The following is a 22,535-nucleotide window of genomic DNA, read 5'->3' on the forward strand; positions in this document are numbered from 1 at the left end:
GAGTTATTTTTAACACAACCGCTACCATATACAATTTTACGCTTACACTTGTGCTAAACGTTTTACAATGCATGATCGGTCATTGATATGAAATCAGAACACGGTATTTCCGTTTGGATAACGGTTGAGATTTTTCAAATGTTCGATAGTTAGTTTCATGACATTTTATACAATGTAAAAATAGTTATCGGGTGCCATTATCGATTGACGCATTAATCTAATCAATCTATCCTGAAATGATTCAGTAATAAGCGTTTTAAATTGGACATTTTTCTCGGGCGATCGATTTTCGTTTGCAATTCGTACCCCTAATATGAACGGAAAACTTAATCCGTCAAAAAAAGACTAAGTCAAAAAAATTATAGGAGGTTGTGTCCAAGATACGACCGCATTGTTGACGTAGAACTACGCTGTTATTTCATATCAATCGTTTGTTTATACCTTCGGATATTATTCTAGAGTGCTGTGAAATTTTAAAAACAACTGCTTAGTAGAATAATCTCTGAAATGGATTTTTCATTGTAGGATTAGTTCACGATAATTGTTTGATTATTCATTCTTACCCTCGCGAAACAATACACAAGCTGTTCGCATGTCGCAATTTATTTCATGTTAATGCATTGAAAATTTACCTCGAACGCTGTTCCGGTGGCCTTTTTCGCAATTGATATAGACTCGGTTACAGTTGATTATATACATGGTGCACCAGCACCATTATTCCACTTCTCATAACTACATCAATATATCACCGCATGGAAACAATAACAATTACAACACTTGCAAGTATCAAATATCATGCTATATGTTATTCAGTATTGCATGTATACAGAGACATACATTGGTGGCTTGAACTACTAGGAATATAAACACTTTTCATCATTTTGCGCTATTCTCAAAAGAAACGCTTCTGTTAATATTACTGACCTCGAAAAAAGTTGCATTAATTTCTCATGCTCGAGAGAAGCGCAGCTGTCACCCTTAGTAGAGGAAGTTTTGCTACTGGCAAACGAAACCTAATCACATACAAAATTCCAGAAGGACATTTACTTTCTTGGTGACTAAACGAGCGAAATAAACTCTTTTTGTTAATATCAACAACCTCGAAAACAGTAGCATTGCTTCATTATGATCAAGATTAGCGCAAATGCAATCCTAGTTGAAGGCAGTTTTGCGACTGGCACGCGAACCCAAATAACTTATAACATTCCAGTAAGACATTCAAGATGCTTGGTATTCCCCAAATAATTTTTTGGCGCACAACCTTAACGCCTGCTTCGCCATAACGTCAGTCTAATGAATTGCTGCATTCTCAAAGGCACCAACCAATGAGGTACATATAGAGGTGGAGCAGTAGGTGAAGTATATCTGTATTGGCAACCAAAATATCGTGTCGTAATTATTTGCATTCAATATGAAATGTATATGGAAGAAACAAAACAATGTTGAAAATACTCACGGTTGCATGAAAATTTGAGCCAAAATTCTCATGAAATCATTCAACTGGTTGTTTTTTAACAGATGACAATTATATCGTGGCTTATTTCAATTATTCATGTGGTAAAAAAGTTCAGAGAGCGGTCGTATGCTTATTTCTCGAAAGCAGTAACATTTTCGGTGACATTTTGATTAACTGGCGATTATTATCTCACAACATACACACCGACACTGAGAGTCTTCGAAACAGCAACTTCATAACGGTAAAATAATGAAACTTTGTTTGTTTCTATGAACGTGGGGGAGGGAAAATGCCACATGGAAATATCACTCATATTCGTCTTTTTCGACGTGATCTCACAAATATTCACTCCGCGCTATCACATTAGCCTCATACTCAGCGAGAGCTCAACACAAATGTACTTTTTTAATTGATACATTACTTCCTGAAAATAGCATTTCTACATGGATGCGGTGGGCAGTAAAAGATAAACACAACGACTGACGTCACTATTTGCGAAATAGTTATGCGGCGCATGCTATGTCGCTTGAATCTCATTACCTTTTTTCCAGGACATTGACAACGAAGCCCTTATGATTACGGAAAACAAACAATGTTTACTGCTTGGAAAAAGACTGAATTATGCCACACAGCTTGTACTCTGCTGTAATATCCATCGATGTGAATTCGCTGATGAGTTTTTCAAGAGCGACCGCCTTCACCCCCAGCGGGAGGAGCTTGATTTTGGTTGCTGCCTGGGTAACGGCGTTTATATTTTCGACCGACGCGCCGAAATCGCCTACTTCGCTGTTGCTCGATGCGGTGTCACACTCGCGAGGGCTCGGTTCAGTGCGAGCGCTTTTCACTGCACCAACATCGCGTGCATCATTAGATGACGCTTGCCTCGAAATTTCAAATTTCGTCCGATGCCGAATGAAAGTTTACCTCAGCGCGATCCACTGTTTATACTCTAGGCAAATATTCCCCTTCATTCTTCTACTTTTCCTTTGTTCGCGGTGACTTCAAATCCTACGATTTCCCCTTCGTTGGTCGTCGATAAGTTGCTCGTTATTGACAGCTCTGTTCGGGAAAGCACACAAATGGACAGAACAAATGTATGGGAAAATGGAAACGCTTAGAGTTTTCATGAATTTTAACCATTTACAAACCAGGGGATTCTAATGTATTGCATATTAAACAAATCTTAGGGAATTTCCGATTCGTTTGGTATGTAAATCGCCAAAATCCGTTCGCGGCAAAAATAGTTATTAACGTTAACTTTATTTCATAAAAACGTGACCTGTTTTCTGATTTGGCACCCTTAATGAAAGACGTAGTTCTACGTCAAAAAACAGGTAACCTAAAATCCACGTGAGAGTCGTGATTCGCGTTGACAGTGGAATAGTATCGACGTCTCGTGGTGACTTCCAATTAGGGACTATGTATGTAATTGTTGGGAACATGGACATCCCTAACGACCGTTATCAGCATCAACACTGCTGAGCTCACTGGTAGCAGCTAAGCTGTCACTCGTAGATGCGCGCAACAGCATAAAAGAAACAACAACATTGTAATTCCGTCATCGTTTCATGTTCAATATGTTTTTAGTCCGTTCAATAATATAGTTTTAATTTGTTTGTATTTACGTTCGTGCGTGTTCCATTTGTACGTTATGTACACGGTCACCCCGACACCGCGTACGTAAAAGTGGCGACGAGGAAAAAGTTCAATTGAGAACATTTTGCGCGAGCAGGATCAGGCAGTTTAAAATCTCCCGCCGGTAGTGAGTGCACACCAACAGCAGTCGCAGCCAATCTTCCGCCCGCCGGTGTTTCAGCAACAACAACAACAACAAAATTTCCCATCGATCGACGCAACGATGCTGCAATTTTGCAACAGATGCAACAGCAAATACAGCAACAGATGCAACAATCATTGCAACAGTAGATGCAGCAACAGCTTCAAGCGCAGATGAAGCAGCAGCAATCATTTTTGAAGCAGCAAGAGCAGATGTTTAGAGCGGTGATGTCGGCCATCAATGTTCAAGTGCCGACGAACCCGGAACAAATTCTCGATTCGCTGGCGAGTAACATCCTCGAATTTCGATATGAGCCAGATCAAAACATTACATTTGCTGGTTGGTATGTGCGTTACAAGGATTTATTCGCCAAAGATGCCGTTCGACGATTAAGCGAAGGTGAGATTGCTGCTGAGGAAGTTGGGTCCATCGGAACACGAGAGGTACACCAGTTACATCCTACCGGAGAGCCCCAAAGCCAAGTTCGACGATACGGTGAGCAAACTCAAAAGTTTATTCGGCATCCCAGAATCCGTGATCAGCAAACGGTACCGGTGCTTGCAAGTCACGAAGCAAGCCACCGAAGACTACAAAACATGGATGAATTCAAATGCCTCGTGTTCGTATGTGGACTGAAAGCAGAAAGCGATGCGGAAGTCAGAACTAGGTTGCTGAGCAGAATTGAGAAGCGGAACGACATAACGTTGGAGCAGATTTTCGACGAATGCCAACGACTTCTAAATCTCAAGCACGACACGGCGATGATAGAGGCAGCGTCTTCGTCGGCAACAGTGTATGCAGTAGAGCGGAAGCAGTTAAGTGGGAACCATTTCCGCTCAGGGCGAGGATCGCCATAATCAAGATCCTCAAATCAGCGAGGTGCCGGTCCAGCATCACCGTGTTGGAACTGCGGTGCCATGCACTATTCCAAGGATTGCTCCTATCTTAAGAATCGGTGCAAGGATTGTGGTCAGGTGGGCCACAAAGATGGGTATTGCACTAGCGCTAAAAAAGCTAAATCGCCAAGCAAGCGACACTCATTCCAGCTTGTAGCGACAAGAAGAGTGCAAGTAAAAAGCATTCAGAGGCGAAGGAGATATGTGAATGCAGAAATAAACGGCTGGCAGATTACTCTTCAACTCGACACTGCTTCGGATATCAGCGTCATGGAGGCAGCAACATTGTAATTCCGTCATCGTTTCATGTTCAATATGTTTTTAGTCCGTTCAATAATATAGTTTTAATTTGTTTGGATTTACGTTCGTGCGTGTTTCATTTGTACGTTATGTACACGGCCACCCCGACACCGCGTACGTAAAAGTAATATTTCCGATCTTTATTTAACTATTCGTCTATACATTTCCAATATTGTTACTGAATCTTTTCATTATAATATAAAGTTGTCTTCAAAAACAATTTGCATGAGATTGTTTGACCACCTACAAAAAAAGTGTTTTTCATTTCAATAGAATACTAATTTGAAACAGAAGAGTTAATTTTCATTCATAATTTTAATTTTATAAGCGTGTTTATTTCGCCTGGAAATCGCGTTCCCCACGATAGGGGCAATATGACCGTGCGGGACATATATTGAACCAATAATACTTATATTCCAACAATTGTGTTAGAAACACTCTTATTATCGTGAAAACCGTATTCAGATTCAATTGTTTTATAAAGATATTGAAATAAATCTCACACTGACTGATTACCACGAAAACCATATAAGAAAAGCAGTCAACAAAAATAAGCTCTTAGAGGCGAATGAACTGAAAAGTTTAAACCCTCTTAAAACCAAAAAGAAGAAGAAGAAAATAAGCTCTGTACGCTTCATACTAAAATTTATGACTCTGCACTTTATATCAATTCCTGCTAGTATTATTTTTGAACATTTCCACTGATTCATTGCGCTGCTTTGCCGTTCCATGTAAAAGATTAGTTCTTTTTTATTGAGCGTAAATGAACAGGGCAGAATGGGCATACCTGCTTGGGGCAGTATGGCCAGGTATTTTTTCGACATAACCAGTAAATACAGATGTCACAATTTGTAAACATATTTGGAAATAGCTAGATGCGAAATCATGGTGCGGAATAATACCAGAACATCCGATCATAAAAAGTGGTCACAGACCAGCTTGAACGCGACCATCGAAACAGTCAAGGGTTTTGGAAAGTAAACTTCGGTGAGCTTGATGATGCACTCGTGGCCGAGTGGTTAGCGTCTCACATTATCATGCCGGGTGGTCGGGTTCGATTCCCGTTCTGGCCAGGGGATTTTTCGTCAAAGAATTTTCCTTCGACTTGCACTGTGGTCACGCGTATTCTAGAGATTGCCCCTCGGAATACATTCAAAGCGTGTTATTTGGCTTAAGGAATCTCAAGTCTGTATTAATGAATGACGCTAGTTAATGCGTGTGGATTATATGTCGAATGAGATTGCGCTCTTCAGTTTATTCTTCAGTGGCAGATTGGCAAAGCGCTGATTAGCGCGCTTCAGTGCTGGACACAGGTTTTCGCACACTCGAGCTCCCAAGAGTACAAATAATGTAAGAGAGTCACTGCTCGGGGGTACACTTTCGTTTTGCGAACTTATTATTATCTCGATTTTTTTTTGTCAAAAATTTACTTTCTGGCACTTGGTCGTTTTTTGGCTGAAAAGTCGGTTTTTGAAGAAAATTTTTTTTCGAGATAACAGTAAATCTCGACGTTTCATGCAATTCTAAGACATTTGGCATCAACAATATTTTTTTTTAAACCTCTATTTCCTTTACTCCCCCTTGGGTGATTTTTCAATTTTCAGAAAACCTAAATTTTGACATCTGCGACAATAGTAAATGACGTCCGAATGAGCAAATATTTTGCATAGGGTATTTTATCGTGCAAATCAACATTTCGCAAGGAGTCCCGTATGAAAAATCGATATAACGATTTTCATTGGCATCCTAAACCATACGTTTTGCTTCGTATTTCGAAAATAAACGACAAAGTCCCAGAGCGTCGATTTTAGACAAAACAAAATTTTCGGGATGACAAAAGATCTCGACGGTACATGCAACTTGAAGACATTTGGCATAAAAAAAAAATCGAAAACCCCAATTTTCTTTAACTAGGAACTGGTCCTAAATTTTATCGCGTCATCTTAGTTGTTAAGTATGCTTAAAACGCATTTTCCAATGAATTACTATTGTTTTACATACATATGTTATAACTTTCTTCGAACAATGCAAATAAATTATTGGAATGGATTGAAGTACTAGATTGGACGATTTTTTCTTCAAAGTTTTGTCATTTTCTTTTGTTTTTTTGCTTGAGCATTGGCGAAGATTGGGTTGCAACCAAGAACCAGGTTCTAGAAAAAACGAATTCATGATGTCATCGGAACTATCAACTGAACGCAATTATCGAAAATTTTGCTCTTTTCTACATTTCTGACTGATACAGTAGGGGAAAACGTTCTAGTATTCATCATGTTCTCTATAAGTAAAACACACCCGCTTCGAAATAGCTCTTAGATATTTTTTATTCCAAGAACCTTATGGAATATTGCCGTTTATAATTGGAGCGTCTTCTGTCTTTCGCGTCCGTTTCGTTACAATGAATATTTATCATATAAATTATTTACTTGTTTAAGCTTATATTATCATGAAATATGTATCCTTTGTTTTTTTTTCTCAAAATTTGATGTTTGATGGTTATGCTGACTTATAATGGTAGACGACGATCACTTATCATTCTCGTCTACACGAACAAGCATACGGTAAATAGAGCCGTAGTTCAAACGGATTTGGTTAAATTAGTGCCACTATGCGACGCTTGAGTTCTATCAATGCATTAGCATCTGTTCCTGCTTATATACTGCGTGGTAGGCGTTTCTGATTAACGCATATGGGAAGCATGATTCGAGCAAATCCATTGTCAGGAAGGGTGATTCTTGGACGATTTGATCTAGCAGGAGATAAATCGATTCTCGATTTTTGATTACATCTTTGTCGGATTCCTGTCCGAGCCTCAACAGTGAGGAGCTGGCCAGAGCCAAAAATTCTTTCATCCTATCTTCAATATCATTCTGCCCGCAGATCGTAAACATTGCACCAAAAATATTGTTTATCGCGACTGCCATACAGTGCGTATTGTTAGTGTGAGCCTCGAGCGAGGCTCGATAGAAAGAGGTGTCATTTTTAGCTAGTTTCGGAATGGACACGGCAACAAACACCATCAGTAAACAAACGATCAGATGTTCGCCTTCATCCAGTTCAGGCTTTTGTGCCTTCAACGCATTCGACAGTGCGGGATCGACTTTGCACTTAAGACCAGCTGCCGATGCCATTTCGAAAACAGTTTTCAGTGGATCCCCACCTGGAACGTGTTCCTGAAAATCTTTCACCGACGACAGAAGGAAAGGAATCCGTTGATCGAGCACATCAACCAGTGCTTCCTGGGCAAGCTGACGGAAACTTAATATCACACCAATGATGGTCATCCGCTGCAGGACATTGTCCACCTGCTGAAGTCTCTTGAATTGCTCTTTCATAATTTCTGGTTTGTCAAAGTTGCTTCGCAAAATAATCAACACTTCCTTATTCAATGCGACCATTCGTTTCAGCTCTTGCACTTGGTTTGCGATGTGCCACATTAGAGATTCGTTCAGCAGTTTGATTCCATAAGGACCGATAAGTTCGGCGAGTGCGCGAAGTTCGTTGAAATCCGAAAACTCCTCCGGATTGAATGGAATGCATCCTTCTGGTGTTATGCTCACAAAGGCCTTTTGATTCAACGAGAACACAATGTTCCCTCCACTAACTTTCCGCAGTAATACATCTGAGTACCATGTGTTATAATGCGCTGCGATGGTTTTCTCTCCATGGGTATCTTGGGCTTGGGTTTGTTGAAGCAGACAATTGTTGAACACTCTCGTAATATCAATGTGCACATAATTCTCAACCGTTTGCAATACATTCATGTAGGCCCTGACCGAGGCCAACAACTCGGAGGGTTTCGCGATTTCCATAGTGTCAGGATTGTACATAACCATTCCAACGAGCGCTCGTGAGAACCGTGTTTCAAGATGTTGACAGAGATACTCTCGAGGTGCGAATGCGTATTCCCAAACATTCACAGTCGGGCAGTAGTTAATTGCAAAGCAAAGTTCCGTTAGTGCCATGTGCAGTTTATCCATCGTTGTTAGTTCTTCCCTTGTTTTTCGATAACTTTCGTCACCAGGCCTTCTGATATCGTCCATGTGTTTTTTGTTTTTGTCCTTCTTTTTCCGGCTGGCCGCTGCCGATAGGATTTTGGCACAGTATTTGGGAAGCAATGCGTCAGCCATCAGACACTGTTCGTCGCAAATTGTTGTGATGATATTCTTTGCTTCCTTTGCCATCTCGTCCAAAAACATGTTCACCACCGACAACGAACGTTCTCTTATGTGATGCCGCTCCTCGGGACACATCTCGTGGGTGCAATTTTGAAAATGGCTACATATGAGCGGGAATGCAATAATGTATCGATTTTGAGCCGGAAATTCTAAACACATATGAAATTGATCTTCGAACATTTTGTTGTAGAAGCAGAATATCGACAGGTCCGAAGTCTCAACTAGTATCTCGTCCAAATTATCCACCATTTTAGTGTGAAATACCATCGAATCAAGTAATCGGGCTAAATCTGGAAAATCAGCTATGCGTATAGCGGATTTGGCGCTCATGAAAGTCTGCAGGCGGAACCAATCGAGCCGGAACGCACGAAAATCGAACGGCTCATTATCCTCTACTTGCTTTACGGAGAGCGAAGCCGCGGTATTGTACAGCGAGGAAAGAATGATGCTTTCATCTTCCGGGCAAACCTACAAAAAAATAAATTAGTAACGTTCAGAAATTGATTGCAATTATAGTAGAACCCCGATTATCCGCGAAATGGTCTGGCAAGGTCACCGTGAATAACTAAAAATGCAATAGAGGACTAAGATGAGATGTAAACACGAAAAAAGATACCGTGAAACTCCCTCCCAACCAGTGCATGATTCCGCCCATTTGAAATTCTCTATTTGTGTATACATGCAAAACTATAACTATTCGACAAATTAACAACCAAGCACTATTGGTTACGCTTTACTATATAAATTTCTGCCAATATCGTTCGTCGCCCTGTCATTCGCCATATTTCTTGTTTACCTTAGAAAAGTGACCAACAACATTGTTTACAATTGTCACCAATTTACAAAATATAATATAAACGATTGAAAATCTCCGGAAAAATTATAAAAACTGAACGATACACTGCTCTGATTTATTATTTTCTCACAACTTTTCATTGTGCTGGGTAGGATGCGCCAGCGCGTAGTCGGCTGACTGCCGATTGACCCAAGGATAAGCAAAGATAAGTAAACTGAGTATCAAGGACCGTTTCTTCAACTACAGTATCATTAACGTGCATTGCCACACGAAGGGAAACCCGACGACGAAAACAGGAAGTGGGTTATATCTGTGGTATAACCGCAAGGGTGACGTAGGACTTCCGTTGATTTAGTGATCATTTGTTTGAAGTTGCATCTCAATGAATGGATGAAAGAATAAATTGCAAGTTTGGTGAAAATTCTTCTTGTAAATCTGTGAGCGGATGAGTTATTTGTATGAAATGATCATATATATTCAGAAAACTTCAATTAAACTCTTTCAAAGTTGTGAAGTGGTCCTGAAAAGAACCGGTTTGGGGTTATGTGGACCTGAAATGAGTGATTGCCGGATGGTTTGATTGGTGAGCCCATGTGCGGATCCGATAAGAAACAATTGATATAAATAAAGTCATAACAAGCTTTATGTAACATGTGTGTGTGTGGCGGCTGGTTCGATGCATCAAACGGAACCAATTTTCGATACTGATACTCTCTTGGTTGCCTTCTCTTCTCCCGATGGATCGGCTTTTCTGCGCTCCCTCACAGTTCGAAACATACTGAATGCGTTTCAAGTCAGGTCAGTTAATGAATCACTCGTTCCCTCGCCGTCTAGCTCGTCCAGCGACGATATTGTCCAGTTGATGTCCTCGCGAAAAATAAATGAGTTTCACCACCAGAATATCGCTTATGTATGCTTTTTGTCCGTGATTGAATCGAGAGAAGGTATGGTTTACGATGGCAATTTGGAAGCCAAACTAGATGCGAATGAACTCTCTGAGTTTGAAACTTTCAGCGGTTGAGCAATAATCGATTGAAAATTATATGATTTTCGGATACGAAAATATCCTACTGATGGGGAAGAATAATCTTCAGAAGCTTTCCTGCTAATTAATTGCACTTGATTGAAAAATCACCAAACCAAATGTATTTGGTCGCAGTGTTTTATGGATAGAAAATATTAAAATAAACTATTTCGCTTGAATGTATTTTTCAATTTCAAGGGGAACTGGCAGATTATTTTTCAGCAACGATAAGATCTATGCAGATTCTACTCGATACTCGACGCCAATCAGTGGTTGATGCTAACTCGATAACCAGATGTTAATAGCACTTGATTGAAAAATCACAAAACCAAATGTATTCGATCACAGCAGAGTTATATGGACAGAAAACATCAAAATAAACTCTTTCGCTTGAATGTATTTTTCAATTCTAAAGGGAACTAGATTATTTTTCAGCAACGATGACATCTTTCTGGAATCTTCTCGATGCTAGATAGCAACCAAATGAAAAGAATTCCGCGCGTGTATGTGTGTGTGTGGCGGCTGCTCCGATGCCTCAAGCGGAACCGTTTTTCGAAGCTGATACTCTCTTGGTCGCCTTTTAAGTGACATCACTCTCCTCCTGATGGAATCTCTTCTGGCCTAAGATGCACAAACAGGCTCTTGGTGACACCGTTCATCAGCGCTTCCATGATAAACGAAATTATCTTCACCACAACAGCGACAACATGCTCCAATCGCTGTTCAATTATAACTGAGTGGATTTCCGAGCGGCGCTCGCTTATATACCGATTGGTGATTTCAATGGCCTGTTTTGAAAGCAATTTTAAGGCTATTGAAACAAGTTTTTGGATCAAAACAACAAATTAGTAACAAGTATATAATGCGTAGACATTTTATCTTTCGAATGAAGTGTTTATCATACCATTTCGTTCAGTTGTTTAGAAGCTATTAACGCTCAAAATCTCGGTCTCCGGCGTAACGCTTTCGTTTTCGAAACTTTGATTTTACACCCCGGTATAGAAATGAAAGACGTAGTCCTACGTCAAAAAGGATCGTTCTACGCGCACTCGGGCAAGTGTTCGACAGCTGCCCACAGAGGGACATGAAAATTGTCATTGGAGACATGAATGCGCAAGTAGGGCGAGAGATAATGTATAGACCGGCGACTGGGGCCGAATAGCCTGTATGCCGTATCAAATGATAATGGCCAACGATGTATAAAATTGACAGCCTCTCGGAGTTTGATAGTCCGAGATAGTACTTCTTTCCCCCGCAAGGATATCTATAAAGCTACTTGAAGATCATCTGACCAACACAGAAGATCAAATCGACTACGTACTAATCGACGGAATATTTTTCTCCGACATCATCAATGTTCATACGTATCGCAATGCGACCCAACACTGAGTAACTACGGGACACCGCTGTTGCCATAGAATACTCGTAGCAGATGGAGGCAGCGATACCAACGGAAGAGCAGCTAGGCGCAACTACTCTTGAAGATGGCTGGAGGAATATTCGTACAGCCATAGGGTGTACTGCTATGGCGGCGCTAGGTACGACGGCCCCGAACCGGAGGAATGACTGGTTTGACAGCGAATGCGAGCAATTTGTTGAGGAGAAGAATGCAGTTAGAGCGAAAATGCTGCAGTATCGTACGAGAGCTAACGTGGAACGATACAGACAGGCGAGGAACAAGCAAAATCGATCTTCCGCACGAAAAAGCGCCAGCAGGAAGACAGAGATCGAAGCGATTAAACACCTGTACCAAGTAAACGACGCACGGAAGCATAACCGCATGCGCAAAAGCTATGTGCCACAAGCCGATATGTGTCGAGATGTGGAAGGTTATTTTCTCACTAACGAGTTCGAGATGGTTGAAAGGTGGAAGCAACATTATGACGAACATCTAAACGGAATGGTACGACGATAGATCTAGGAGCACGTGTAGTCGATGTTCCGATCCCTGATCTCCAAGAAGTAATGGAAGATATTGGACGATTGAAAAACAATAAAGCCGCTGGTATCGACAATTCATCGAGCGAGCTACTAAAATGCGGTTGTGAAGCACTAGTTAGAGCACTGCACTGTGTAATCGTCAAGATTTGGGAGTGGTATCGTGTGTCTATTCAATGCTGTTCGTCTACTCATAACTGATGCCCAACACGGTTTCGTGAAAAAAAGGTCAACCGTTTCTAATCTGATGAGCTGTATGAGCGTTTTGTCAGAAACCGTAGAAAGTTGCAGTTAGGTAGATGCTTGATAAAGTTCCTCACTGAATGGATAACTGGGTGGCTCAGATCGTACCTAACCGAGCTTTCGTGAAAGTTGAAAGTGCTCGTTCCCGTACATACTGTATTACATCCGGCGTCCCACAAGGCAGCGTTCTTGGGCCTTTGTTTTTCATTGTCTTCGTCAATGATCTCGCCAGCCGGCTGAAATCTGGTAAGTTTTTGTACGCTGATGACTTAAAAATATTTAGAGAAATCACTTCCATTCTGGACTGCTGTGCTTTACAAGCCGACGCGAATGAATTGATTCCATGGTGTGCTGATAATGGCATGGAGCTGAACATCAGCAAGTGCAAGACAATAAGCTTTACGAGGCGTCAATCGTTTGTATCTCATGACTACGTTATTTGCTCTGCCGTTATCGATCGCGTTAACTCCATTGGAGATCTCGACGTTATTTTCGACACCAAACTGAAGTTTCTGAACACATCAACACCGTCATTTGCTCTTGACCTCTCGCTTTGCTCGAATTCACTATCGTTAGATTGCAAGTGGAATGTAATCCAGGACCCCAACGGTAGTGATCACTTGCCAATCAAAATTTCCATCACCATTGGGTCGAATTTTTCTGAATCTATAAACATGGCATATGACCTCACAAGACACATTGACTGGAAAAAATATGCGGACGCGATTGCTCTAGCCATCAATTCCAGAGATGGTTTACCTCCATTGGAGGAGTATAACTTCCTTTCTCGTTTGATCTATGACAGCGCGGTTCGCGCTCAAACGAAACCCATCCCAGGCTCCACTATTCGTCGAAGGCCTCCCAATCCATGGTGGGATAGCCAATGTTCCAAGCTTTATCAGGATAAATCGAACGCATTCAAAGCTTTTCGGAAACGTGGAACCATTGAAAATTTTCAATCGTATTTGGACCTTGAAAATCAATTTAAAAACTTGATCAAAGGGAAAAAACGTGCTTATTGGCGAAATTTCGTGGGAGGTTTGTCACGAGAAACGTCAATGAAAAAATTATGGAAAGTGGCTCGAAACATGAGAAATCGCTCTTCATCCAATGAAAGCGAGGAATATTCACATCGATGGATTTTTAATTTTGCACGGAAGGTTTGTCCTGATTCCGCTCCTGTGCAAAAAATTGTTCGAGATATACCACAAGATAGGTGCGATCTTGATTCCGAGTTTTCGATGGTAGAATTCTCTCTTGCTCTGCTTTCATGTAACAATTCTGCTCCGGGATCGGATAGAATTAAGTTCAACTTGCTGAAAAACCTCCCTGATGTGGCGAAACATCGCTTGTTGAATTTATTCAATCGGTTTCTGGAGAATAATATTGTTCCAGGTGATTGGAGACAAGTACGAGTTATAGCTATTCAAAAACCCGCGTCCGACTTCAATTCGTACCGCCCAATAGCAATGCTGTCTTGTATACGGAAATTGTTGGAGAAAATGATCTTGTTTCGCCTTGATCGATGGGTTGAAACGAATGGCCTACTCTCAGATACACAATATGGGTTCCGCAGGGGCAAGGGGACGAATGATTGTCTTGCGTTGCTTTCTTCAGAAATTCAAATGGCTTACGCCGGAAAAAAACAAATGGCTTCAGTATTCTTGGACATAAGGCCCCCTTTATTCTTTTTTATTATTTTGATTCTGTTTCAATAGAGGTTTTGACAGACAAATTACACTCTCGGGGTCTGCCGCCTCTATTTAATAATATGTTATATAACTTGCTTTGTGAGAAGCATTTGAACTTTTCTCACGGAGATTCGGCAGTAAGTCGGGTCTCTTACATGGGCCTCCCCCAGGGCTCATGTTTAAGCCCCCTTTTGTACAACTTCTATGTAAGCGACATCGACAATTGCCTTACACAAAATTGCAGCCTAAGACAACTTGCAGATGGTGGAGTGGTCTCTGTCGTAGGATCAACAGAATCCGGCCTACAAGAACCCTTACAAGATACTTTGAACAATTTTTCAACCTGGGCCATTGGGCTAGGGATCGAATTCTCCACGGAGAAAACAGAGATGGTGGTTTTTTCTAGGAAGCATAGACCAGCAAAACCAAAGCTTCAACTTTTGGGTAAACCGATCACTCATGCTATGTCATTCAAGTATCTTGGGGTCTGGTTCGACTCCAAATGTACTTGGGGGGCCATATTAGGTATCTGAGTAAAAAATGCCAACAAAGAATAAATTTTCTCCGTACAATTACCGGCACCTGGTGGGGAGCTCATCCCGAAGATCTTATAATGTTGTATAGAACAACTATTCTCTCAGTGATGGAGTATGGCAGTTTCTGTTTTCAATCAGCTGCCAAAACACACTTAATTAAACTCGAGCGAATTCAGTATCTTTGTCTCCGTATTGCGTTGGGATGTATGCCCTCAACGCATACCATGAGTCTCGAGGTTTTGGCAGGCCTACTCCCACTAAAAGATCGCTTCAATTTATTATCTCTTCGGTTCTTCATCCGGTGTAAGGTCATGAACCTATTGGTGATCGGAAATTTTGAGCGGCTGATCGAGCTAAATTTTCACTCCGGATTCATGAGTTCATATCATGAATTCATCTCCATGCAGGTTGATTCTTCTTCGTATATTCCCAACCGTGTTTGTTTCCCTGACTACATCAATTCCTCTGTGCATTTTGATCTGTCCATGAAGCAAGATATCCATGGATATTCAGATTACCAACGATCGAGGATCGCTCCAACGATCTTCGATGAAAAATATAGGGGTATCAATTGTGATAATATGTACTTTACTGATGGGTCCACTATAAATGAGTCCACAGGATTTGGAGTGTTCAACGAATTTTTTAGCACCTCACACAGTCTTCAGAATCCTTGCTCAGTGTATATTGCTGAATTGGCAGCAATTCATTGGGCGCTGGACAGCGTCGCCTCACGACCTGTTGAACACTATTACATTGTAACGGATAGTCTTAGCTCTGTCGAAGCTATCCGTTCAGTGAGGCCGGAAAAGCACTCGCCGTACTTCCTTGAGAGAATACGAAAAATTTTGAGTGCTTTATCCAGACGCTGTTATGTCATTACCTTTGTGTGGGTCCCTTCTCATTGCTCAATTCCGGGTAATGAGAGGGCTGACTCATTAGCAAAGGTAGGTGCGATTGAAGGCGATATTTATCAGCGTCAAATCGCCTTCAATGAAGTTTACTCTTTAGTCCGTAAAAATACCATCGCTAACTGGCAACGCAAATGGAACGAAGATGAATTGGGCCGGTGGCTTCACTCGATTATCCCTAAGGTTAGCCTCAAACCATGGTTCAAAAGTCTGGACTTGAGTCGGGACTTTATTCGCACCTTCTCCCGACTCATGTCCAATCACTGTTCGTTAGACGCGCTACTCTTTCGTTTCAATCTGGCCGGCAGCAATATCTGCGTTTGTGGCCGAGGTTACCACGACATCGAACACGTTGTTTGGTCGTGTGAGGTGTATCTTGTTGCCAGATCGAATTTAGAGAACTCCCTTCGGGCTAGAGGAAGGCAGCCCAATGTGCCGGTGAGAGATGTGTTGGCTCGGTTAGACTTTGATTACATGTCCCAAATATATGTTTTCCTTAAATCTATCGATGTTCGTGTGTGATTATCCTTATATCCTTATACCCTCCATTTCTTCCTTTGTGAGTAATTGGTCCGCTTGCTATAAACAGAAGAATGAAATGTAAATTCACAACTGATGTACGAATAGATTTAAGAATTGAGTGTGTGTGATTATCAACATTGTAATAATTTCCTTATACCCCATCCTTTTCCTGAGAAAATGTCACCCTTTTAATCTCGAGTCCACCACGAGTAATCGGTTTCCCACATTACTAACCATAGATTTAAGAAAATTGTTCATATATATAGTTTTAAAAATATATTTAAGATTTCGGCTCCTTTAAACTTATGTAACTGAGCCTGTAAAAATAAACGAATTTATAAAAAAAAAACACCGTCATCGGAAAAGGATACGCTGTCTTAGGGTTTATCCGGCGGAACTCGCAGTCCTTCCGGGACCCGTACACGCTGAAGTCTTTGTACAGCTCAATGGTACGAAGTGTCTCTGAATACGCAGCATGCATGTGGGCTCCCTACCATACAACGATTATCGTCAGGATTAAAAAAGTGCAACGCTGTTTTATCCGCTACGCCTTAAGGCAACTGCCATGGAACGATCCCACTCATCTTCCTGATTACGAGACTCGCTGTATGTTCGTCGACTTGGAAACTCTGTCGACAAGGAGGACGAAAATTCAACGTTTGTTTGTCTTCGATTTGTTGTCCGGAAACATCGACTGTGCGCAGCTAATAAACGAAATACGTTTCTATGGTCCCACCAGACAGCTCCGCGGAAGACAACTATTGGCGATACGGCTACATAGAACCTCGTACGGGCAGAATTGTCCTTGACCAGCTGCTTCCGTGCATTCAACGAAGTTGGATGTCACTTCGATTTTAATATGTCCAAATGTGTTTTCAAACGTAGAATTAAGAATATTAGGTAGTTTATAAGATTTGTCAGTCTGTGCGATATGTCTAAGACGAAGTAAAGTAAATAAAAAAAATCGATCGGGATAAGCTATGGCAAATTATGTACGACCACGGATTTCCGGTTCGAGTATCGGGGATCCTCTCGAGTCCCTCCGGATCTCGGAGAGGGGTAAAGTAAGGTGATAAGCTATCCTGTATGCTGTTTAATATCACTTTAAAAGATGTGATGAGAAGAGCGGGGATAGACACGAGTTGTACAATTTTCCGAAAGTCAGTCGAGACTCCGGAAGACAGTACGGTCGAGTCAGGGACGAATGACCTTTGAGTTAAAGTCCTTTCAAAAACAAGAACCGAACCAAACTACGGTCGAGTAAAATTCGCCGCATCACAAAGTCTACGGCCACGAGACGTTGGTTATTCTCGCGGAGAATCAGCGCGTCCTTAGGCGGAAGGCGTTGCCCACCACCTGGAGTGCACATGGATGACGGAATGTGGAGAAGGCGAACAAACTATGAGTTGCACCAGTTGCTAGAGAACCTCTCATCGTTTATACCGCGAAAATTGGCTAGCTGCATTGGGCTGGGAACGTTGCAAGCATGTCGGACGACAGCCCAGTGAAAATGGTCTTCGACAACGACCCAATAGGAACGAGCAGAGAAGATGCGCAGCGGCAAGATGGTACGACCAAGTGGAAGCCGACTTGCGGATCCTACGCAAACTGCATGACTGGCAACAAACAGTTATGAATCTAGGTGAATGGAAACGATTTTCGTGTACAGCACTGGCCACTAGGGCCTTTTGTTGAATAAGTAAGTACATAAGCATTGATATAACTATTTGATTATTGGAACTAGAAACATTGATTAACGGAATTATCAAAAAAATAAGTTTTGTTGGTTGAAATTAGGACCAAAAGGTGAACAAAGGTTTTCGTCATTATAGGTAGTATAAATGCAGCAACGCTCATCCGTATGTTTATCGGATTATTATCGGTAAATTACAAGCAAGTAGCACGTTTAAGAACATTATATACGCGCAAGCAGATTTATTTGAGGTATACCAATAATAAAGATTGTGTTAGTTGAGCGGTATATAAGTACATCACGCCATTTCAGCATGAAAACTAGGTTTTATCAACACTGAACTAATTAAACTTTCTATCTGTAAGGTCATGTGCACCGGTGGTCATTTAATCTGAAAGCCAGAGCCAAAACCAAAGGAAATGAGCCCACTGACAAATATTCCTGAATGGCGTTAACGTTCCCTGTGAAACTTTTGCCGTCTCAACGCATTAACTAGCGTCATTTATTAATACTTAGTTGAGATTTCTTAAGCCGAATAACACGCCTTGAATGTATTCCGAGGGGTAAGCTCTAGAATACGCGTGACCACAGTGCATGTCGAAGGAAATTTCTCTGACGAAAAATCCCCCGGCCAGAACGGGATCGAACCCGAACAGCCGGCATGATAATGTGAGACGCTAACCACTCGGCCACGGGTGCACACTGACAAATATTGGAAAGCCTCTAGATTTACTACGGAACACGCGCCGCGGATAATAGGAATGCCACTGTAATTAAATACCTGTAATTGTTGCATCTTAAAGTTCAAATCAATCGCATCATATCCGGACAAGTACTGTACATAATAGCGCTGCATCACTTGACTGTACTTTCGAACGAGAGCTCGCAATTCTTCCATGTGAAACAGCAATTCCGGAAGTTGTCGATCGACCAAATCCTCGGTGGATTTTCCCTTGCTTTTTACGACCGGCGGATTGTCGTTGTGACGGAGCAGCCATAAAATCTCATCTCTTGCGTAGCATAATCCGATGAAGATAAGTAGTGCTTTAGGACCCAACAATCCTGGCTGATCGGTCATAATAAGCGCTAGTTCCTTCAGGGCTGTACGTAGAAATTTTCTTCTCTCTCGATGAAGCAAACCAGCCTTTTGGATCGCTTGGTTATAGCATTCCTTCACCTCAGAGATACGCTTACTGTATCCCTTCATTCCCTCGAACGTGTTCTGGATGTACTGATGGATGTAGATAACCTCATCCCGAAATAGCGCTACAACCCAACTCGAGTCCAGAGCCGATATCCACATGTTAGTAATTAAATCTTGATGTCCTAGCGCTTGGTGGTTCAGCATTAGGCCGAAAATAACCCAACGATCCAGTGTTTCAAGCGAAATATATTCGCATGACATCGTATCGGTTTTGGCCGCCTTCAATAGCGTGGCTGGAGTGCCAACAAGACTAAGCAGCTGCAGTTCACGCCACTTTTCCGCGCTCAAATTTCTCATCGGGTAAATTTTGGTGAGGGATGTAATCGCGCTTGAAAGCAGACGTTGATGAGGGATAAATTCATCGGCAAGCTTCTTGACGGGAACATCGTAATCGATTATCATCTGTCCCAAGCGGGGGAAACTTTGATCGCTTTGCTGGTGTTGCATTTCATAAGCAGCATTGAACAGACCCAACACAGCCTTTCGGTCTTCCACTCGGGACAGTAGTATCATTAGCGAAACGTAGGTTGTCACCAAATCCAAATAGTTCTTGGTGAGCTCAAAGTTCAGTGTCACATCCAAATGTATTTGCAGCGCATCCATCGTGGTCAAAATCTCACAAACATTGTCTTTGAAATCCAGCAAATCGACAAATGTATAGTAGTAAAGCGAAAGAGATTTGATTATCTCCGTTTTGATGTTGGTAATGGCAGTCAGTCCTTTGATGTCGATATTGGGAAATCTTTTCACGATGAACTTGATTGAAGATTCGAGCGATTTTTCCGACAAGAAACCGGGCTTTGATTTGGTGTCTCCACATGCTTTCTTTATGTTGTAGATCCGCGTCAAAATGCCAACGCCTCTGTCACTGAGAATTATTAGTTTCTCAGAAATTTTCTGCTGGTTTGGATTAAGTTGGCGAGCCATCATCGAAGCATCAATTGCACTTCCGGTGCGCTGTAAATAAGAGAATAAAAACAAACCCGTGTGAATAGAGGAGTAAATATAATCACACAATCCTTTGGCAAATTATGATAATTGTATCTTTTGATCTCATATAACCGGATCACTGTTGAAATAAACAGAGTGTTAAACGAATAGCTTAACGGCTGGAAGACTGCATTGCTGACGGATTCTCTATGGACAGCTACGAGCACGCAATGTATGTAATTACGTTGGCTCTGCTTTGGTCGTCTCATTCGAAATACCGCGAAATGGGATTACTCCCATTAGATTACATTGATAGTTTTTCACCCTTCCGTGGATTAACGCAATGCATTGAAATTTAGAAAACAAATTGTTAACATAATTGAAGCAAATCACTGCAGGGGAACAGTCACTACCAATTTGCACTTGTTTGCAGTGATTTCAACACATCACTATTTTCATTCATTCATACGACTAATTTATGCTAGTGAAAAAAAAATAGGGGCGAGCCGTATTTTTCAGATATATTTTGCACAATTTATCCGATCATTTACCACTGCTCCTGAAGAACATTCGATCTCATCCGGTGCTACTAACCTATGTCTGTAAAATTTCACTTGTTTGATTCGGTAGTGTGACAATTTCGCTTTAAAAATTAAGAAATTCGGAACGATTTGCTCTGATCCATGATAACATTTTTACACGACGAGAATAATTTATACTGTCATTTGCGGTTTGCATGTGTGAGTGGTACAGTAGCCCTCTAGAAATTTATCGATTCTGCTCGAAGGTGTTTCCCCTGTTTATGTGTAGACCAATTTTCTAGTAGAATCGGTGACATCTATGTGTGATAATAACCTACTTTATGTTTTAAGTTTGTAGCAAAAACGCTAACCGACGGAACTAGGCCGATTTTTTCTTTCACAGGGGGTACGAACCGTGCAAACAGAGAATGTGTATGTTTACATATTGCATACATTCGGGAATTTCTCTTACTGCTTCGTACACTTGGCAATTGACGAAATAATGCAAAGCTGCATCAATTCATGCGACACCTACTTTTGAGCTCCGAACCACAAAAGTGATTGTATTTTTATGCGCCTGAAAGCGACATTCAATTTTAATTATTTTTGTTCTATTTCTATTTAAATTCATTTTATCCATTAAATGTCGTCAGAAAATGGTAATATAGTTAGATTTTTGTATCTTTACAATGGTTTCAACACGCGATTGGACAAAAGTCGTAGATAATCTCCAAAATTTTTAACATTGATACTGCATACAGGATATGAGTAGGGGAAAGTTGCCCCAATCCGACCGGTGGCTTTGAACCGACCATCCCTTGGATTTCTGGAATGGCGCAAACTACCGAATATTTAGTAGTGCCAAATGAAAGGTGTCACAACGCTGACAATTTGATAGTATGGTGACCTTTTTCCAGCTCCCTTCATTCTAGTGTTCTGACGCCGTTTTGTGTTTTTAATGCTTAAAAAAGGGAATGATAGATTTTTGACCTGTATAGAAAATCATTTAAATGTTCTTGTAGATGTCGAAAAATTACAAAATCAGGCAATTTAGATTGCTTATGGTCATCAAAACATGCCGTTAATTGAAAAAAGTCAAGGTGGTCTTAAACCGACCCTTTGTTTCTGCTTTTTGTGTGGGCGTTTGATCGTTGAACCCTGAGTGCTGAGGGTTGAGCGTTGACGTTGTATTTGTTCCTGTTTTCGTTTCCGTTTCTGCATGTGTTTTTCTGCTACCGCCATTTCGCTCTAATACTATCTTCGTATCGCTTTAATACTTGTCTAACTTAACTCTTCCAACTTTATCTCCGGTTTATTAGTGTCGTCCTCAATTAACCAAAAGCCACCATCTTCGTTTGCAAAACGGCATCGGAATACCATATTCGACTTCCGCTGTTATAGCCCTTTCACCCAATACAGGTCCGGATCGATTATTCGATTATATACAATTTTGGACTCGATTATATAAAGTTGGAAAGAAAAATATGTGTTTTTCATTTTTCAAATATGACTTATTTCACGTAAAACTGTTACCTTTCAACGTTTCAAGATTTTGCTTGAATTTTCACCAGGAATTTGTTCATATCGATATTGCAGCGAAATTAAGATAGATTGAAGTTGGGTGTCAAAGTAAAAAAATGTAGAGCGATTAGGAAGCTTCAATTTAATTGATAGAAACAATCATGTTCAATAATTTCCTCCAACTTGCACTGTGATCACGCGTATTCTAGAATTTGCCACTCAGAATGCATTCAAGGCGTGTTATTTGGCATAGAAATCTCAACTAAGTACTAATAAAAATGACGCAAGTAATACTACGTTGAGACGGCGAAGTTCCTCTAGGAACGTTAGTGCCATTGAAAAAGAAGAAGAAGAATCATGTTCAATATTAATTTTTATGATAAAATTAATAATAACAC

General features: G+C 41.0%; 1 protein-coding gene across 1 annotated transcript; it reads right to left on the minus strand.

The window, feature by feature from the left end:
- Positions 1-6,728: 6,728 nt before the first annotated feature.
- LOC129768490 (membrane-associated protein Hem) lies at positions 6,729-20,819 on the minus strand. Its single transcript, XM_055770178.1, has 3 exons — positions 20,690-20,819; positions 18,743-20,122; positions 6,729-9,075 (listed from the first exon to the last, which is right to left on the minus strand). The coding sequence occupies exons 2-3, from the start codon at positions 20,093-20,095 to the stop codon at positions 7,057-7,059; spliced, it is 3,372 nt and encodes a 1,123-aa protein (XP_055626153.1). The 5' UTR covers positions 20,096-20,122; positions 20,690-20,819; the 3' UTR covers positions 6,729-7,056.
- Positions 20,820-22,535: the final 1,716 nt, after the last annotated feature.

This window comes from Toxorhynchites rutilus, chromosome 2 (assembly GCF_029784135.1).
Source record: "Toxorhynchites rutilus septentrionalis strain SRP chromosome 2, ASM2978413v1, whole genome shotgun sequence".
Classification (NCBI taxonomy): Eukaryota; Metazoa; Arthropoda; class Insecta; order Diptera; family Culicidae; genus Toxorhynchites; species Toxorhynchites rutilus.

Coding starts and splice junctions, on each gene's coding strand:
- LOC129768490 (XM_055770178.1), bottom strand. CDS start 20,095: ATGATGGCTCGCCAACTTAATCCAAACCAGCAGAAAATTTCTGAGAAA. Junction 9,076..18,742: donor TTAAGATGCAACAATTACAG/GTATTTAATTAC, acceptor ATTTTTTTGTAG/GTTTGCCCGGAAGATGAAAG.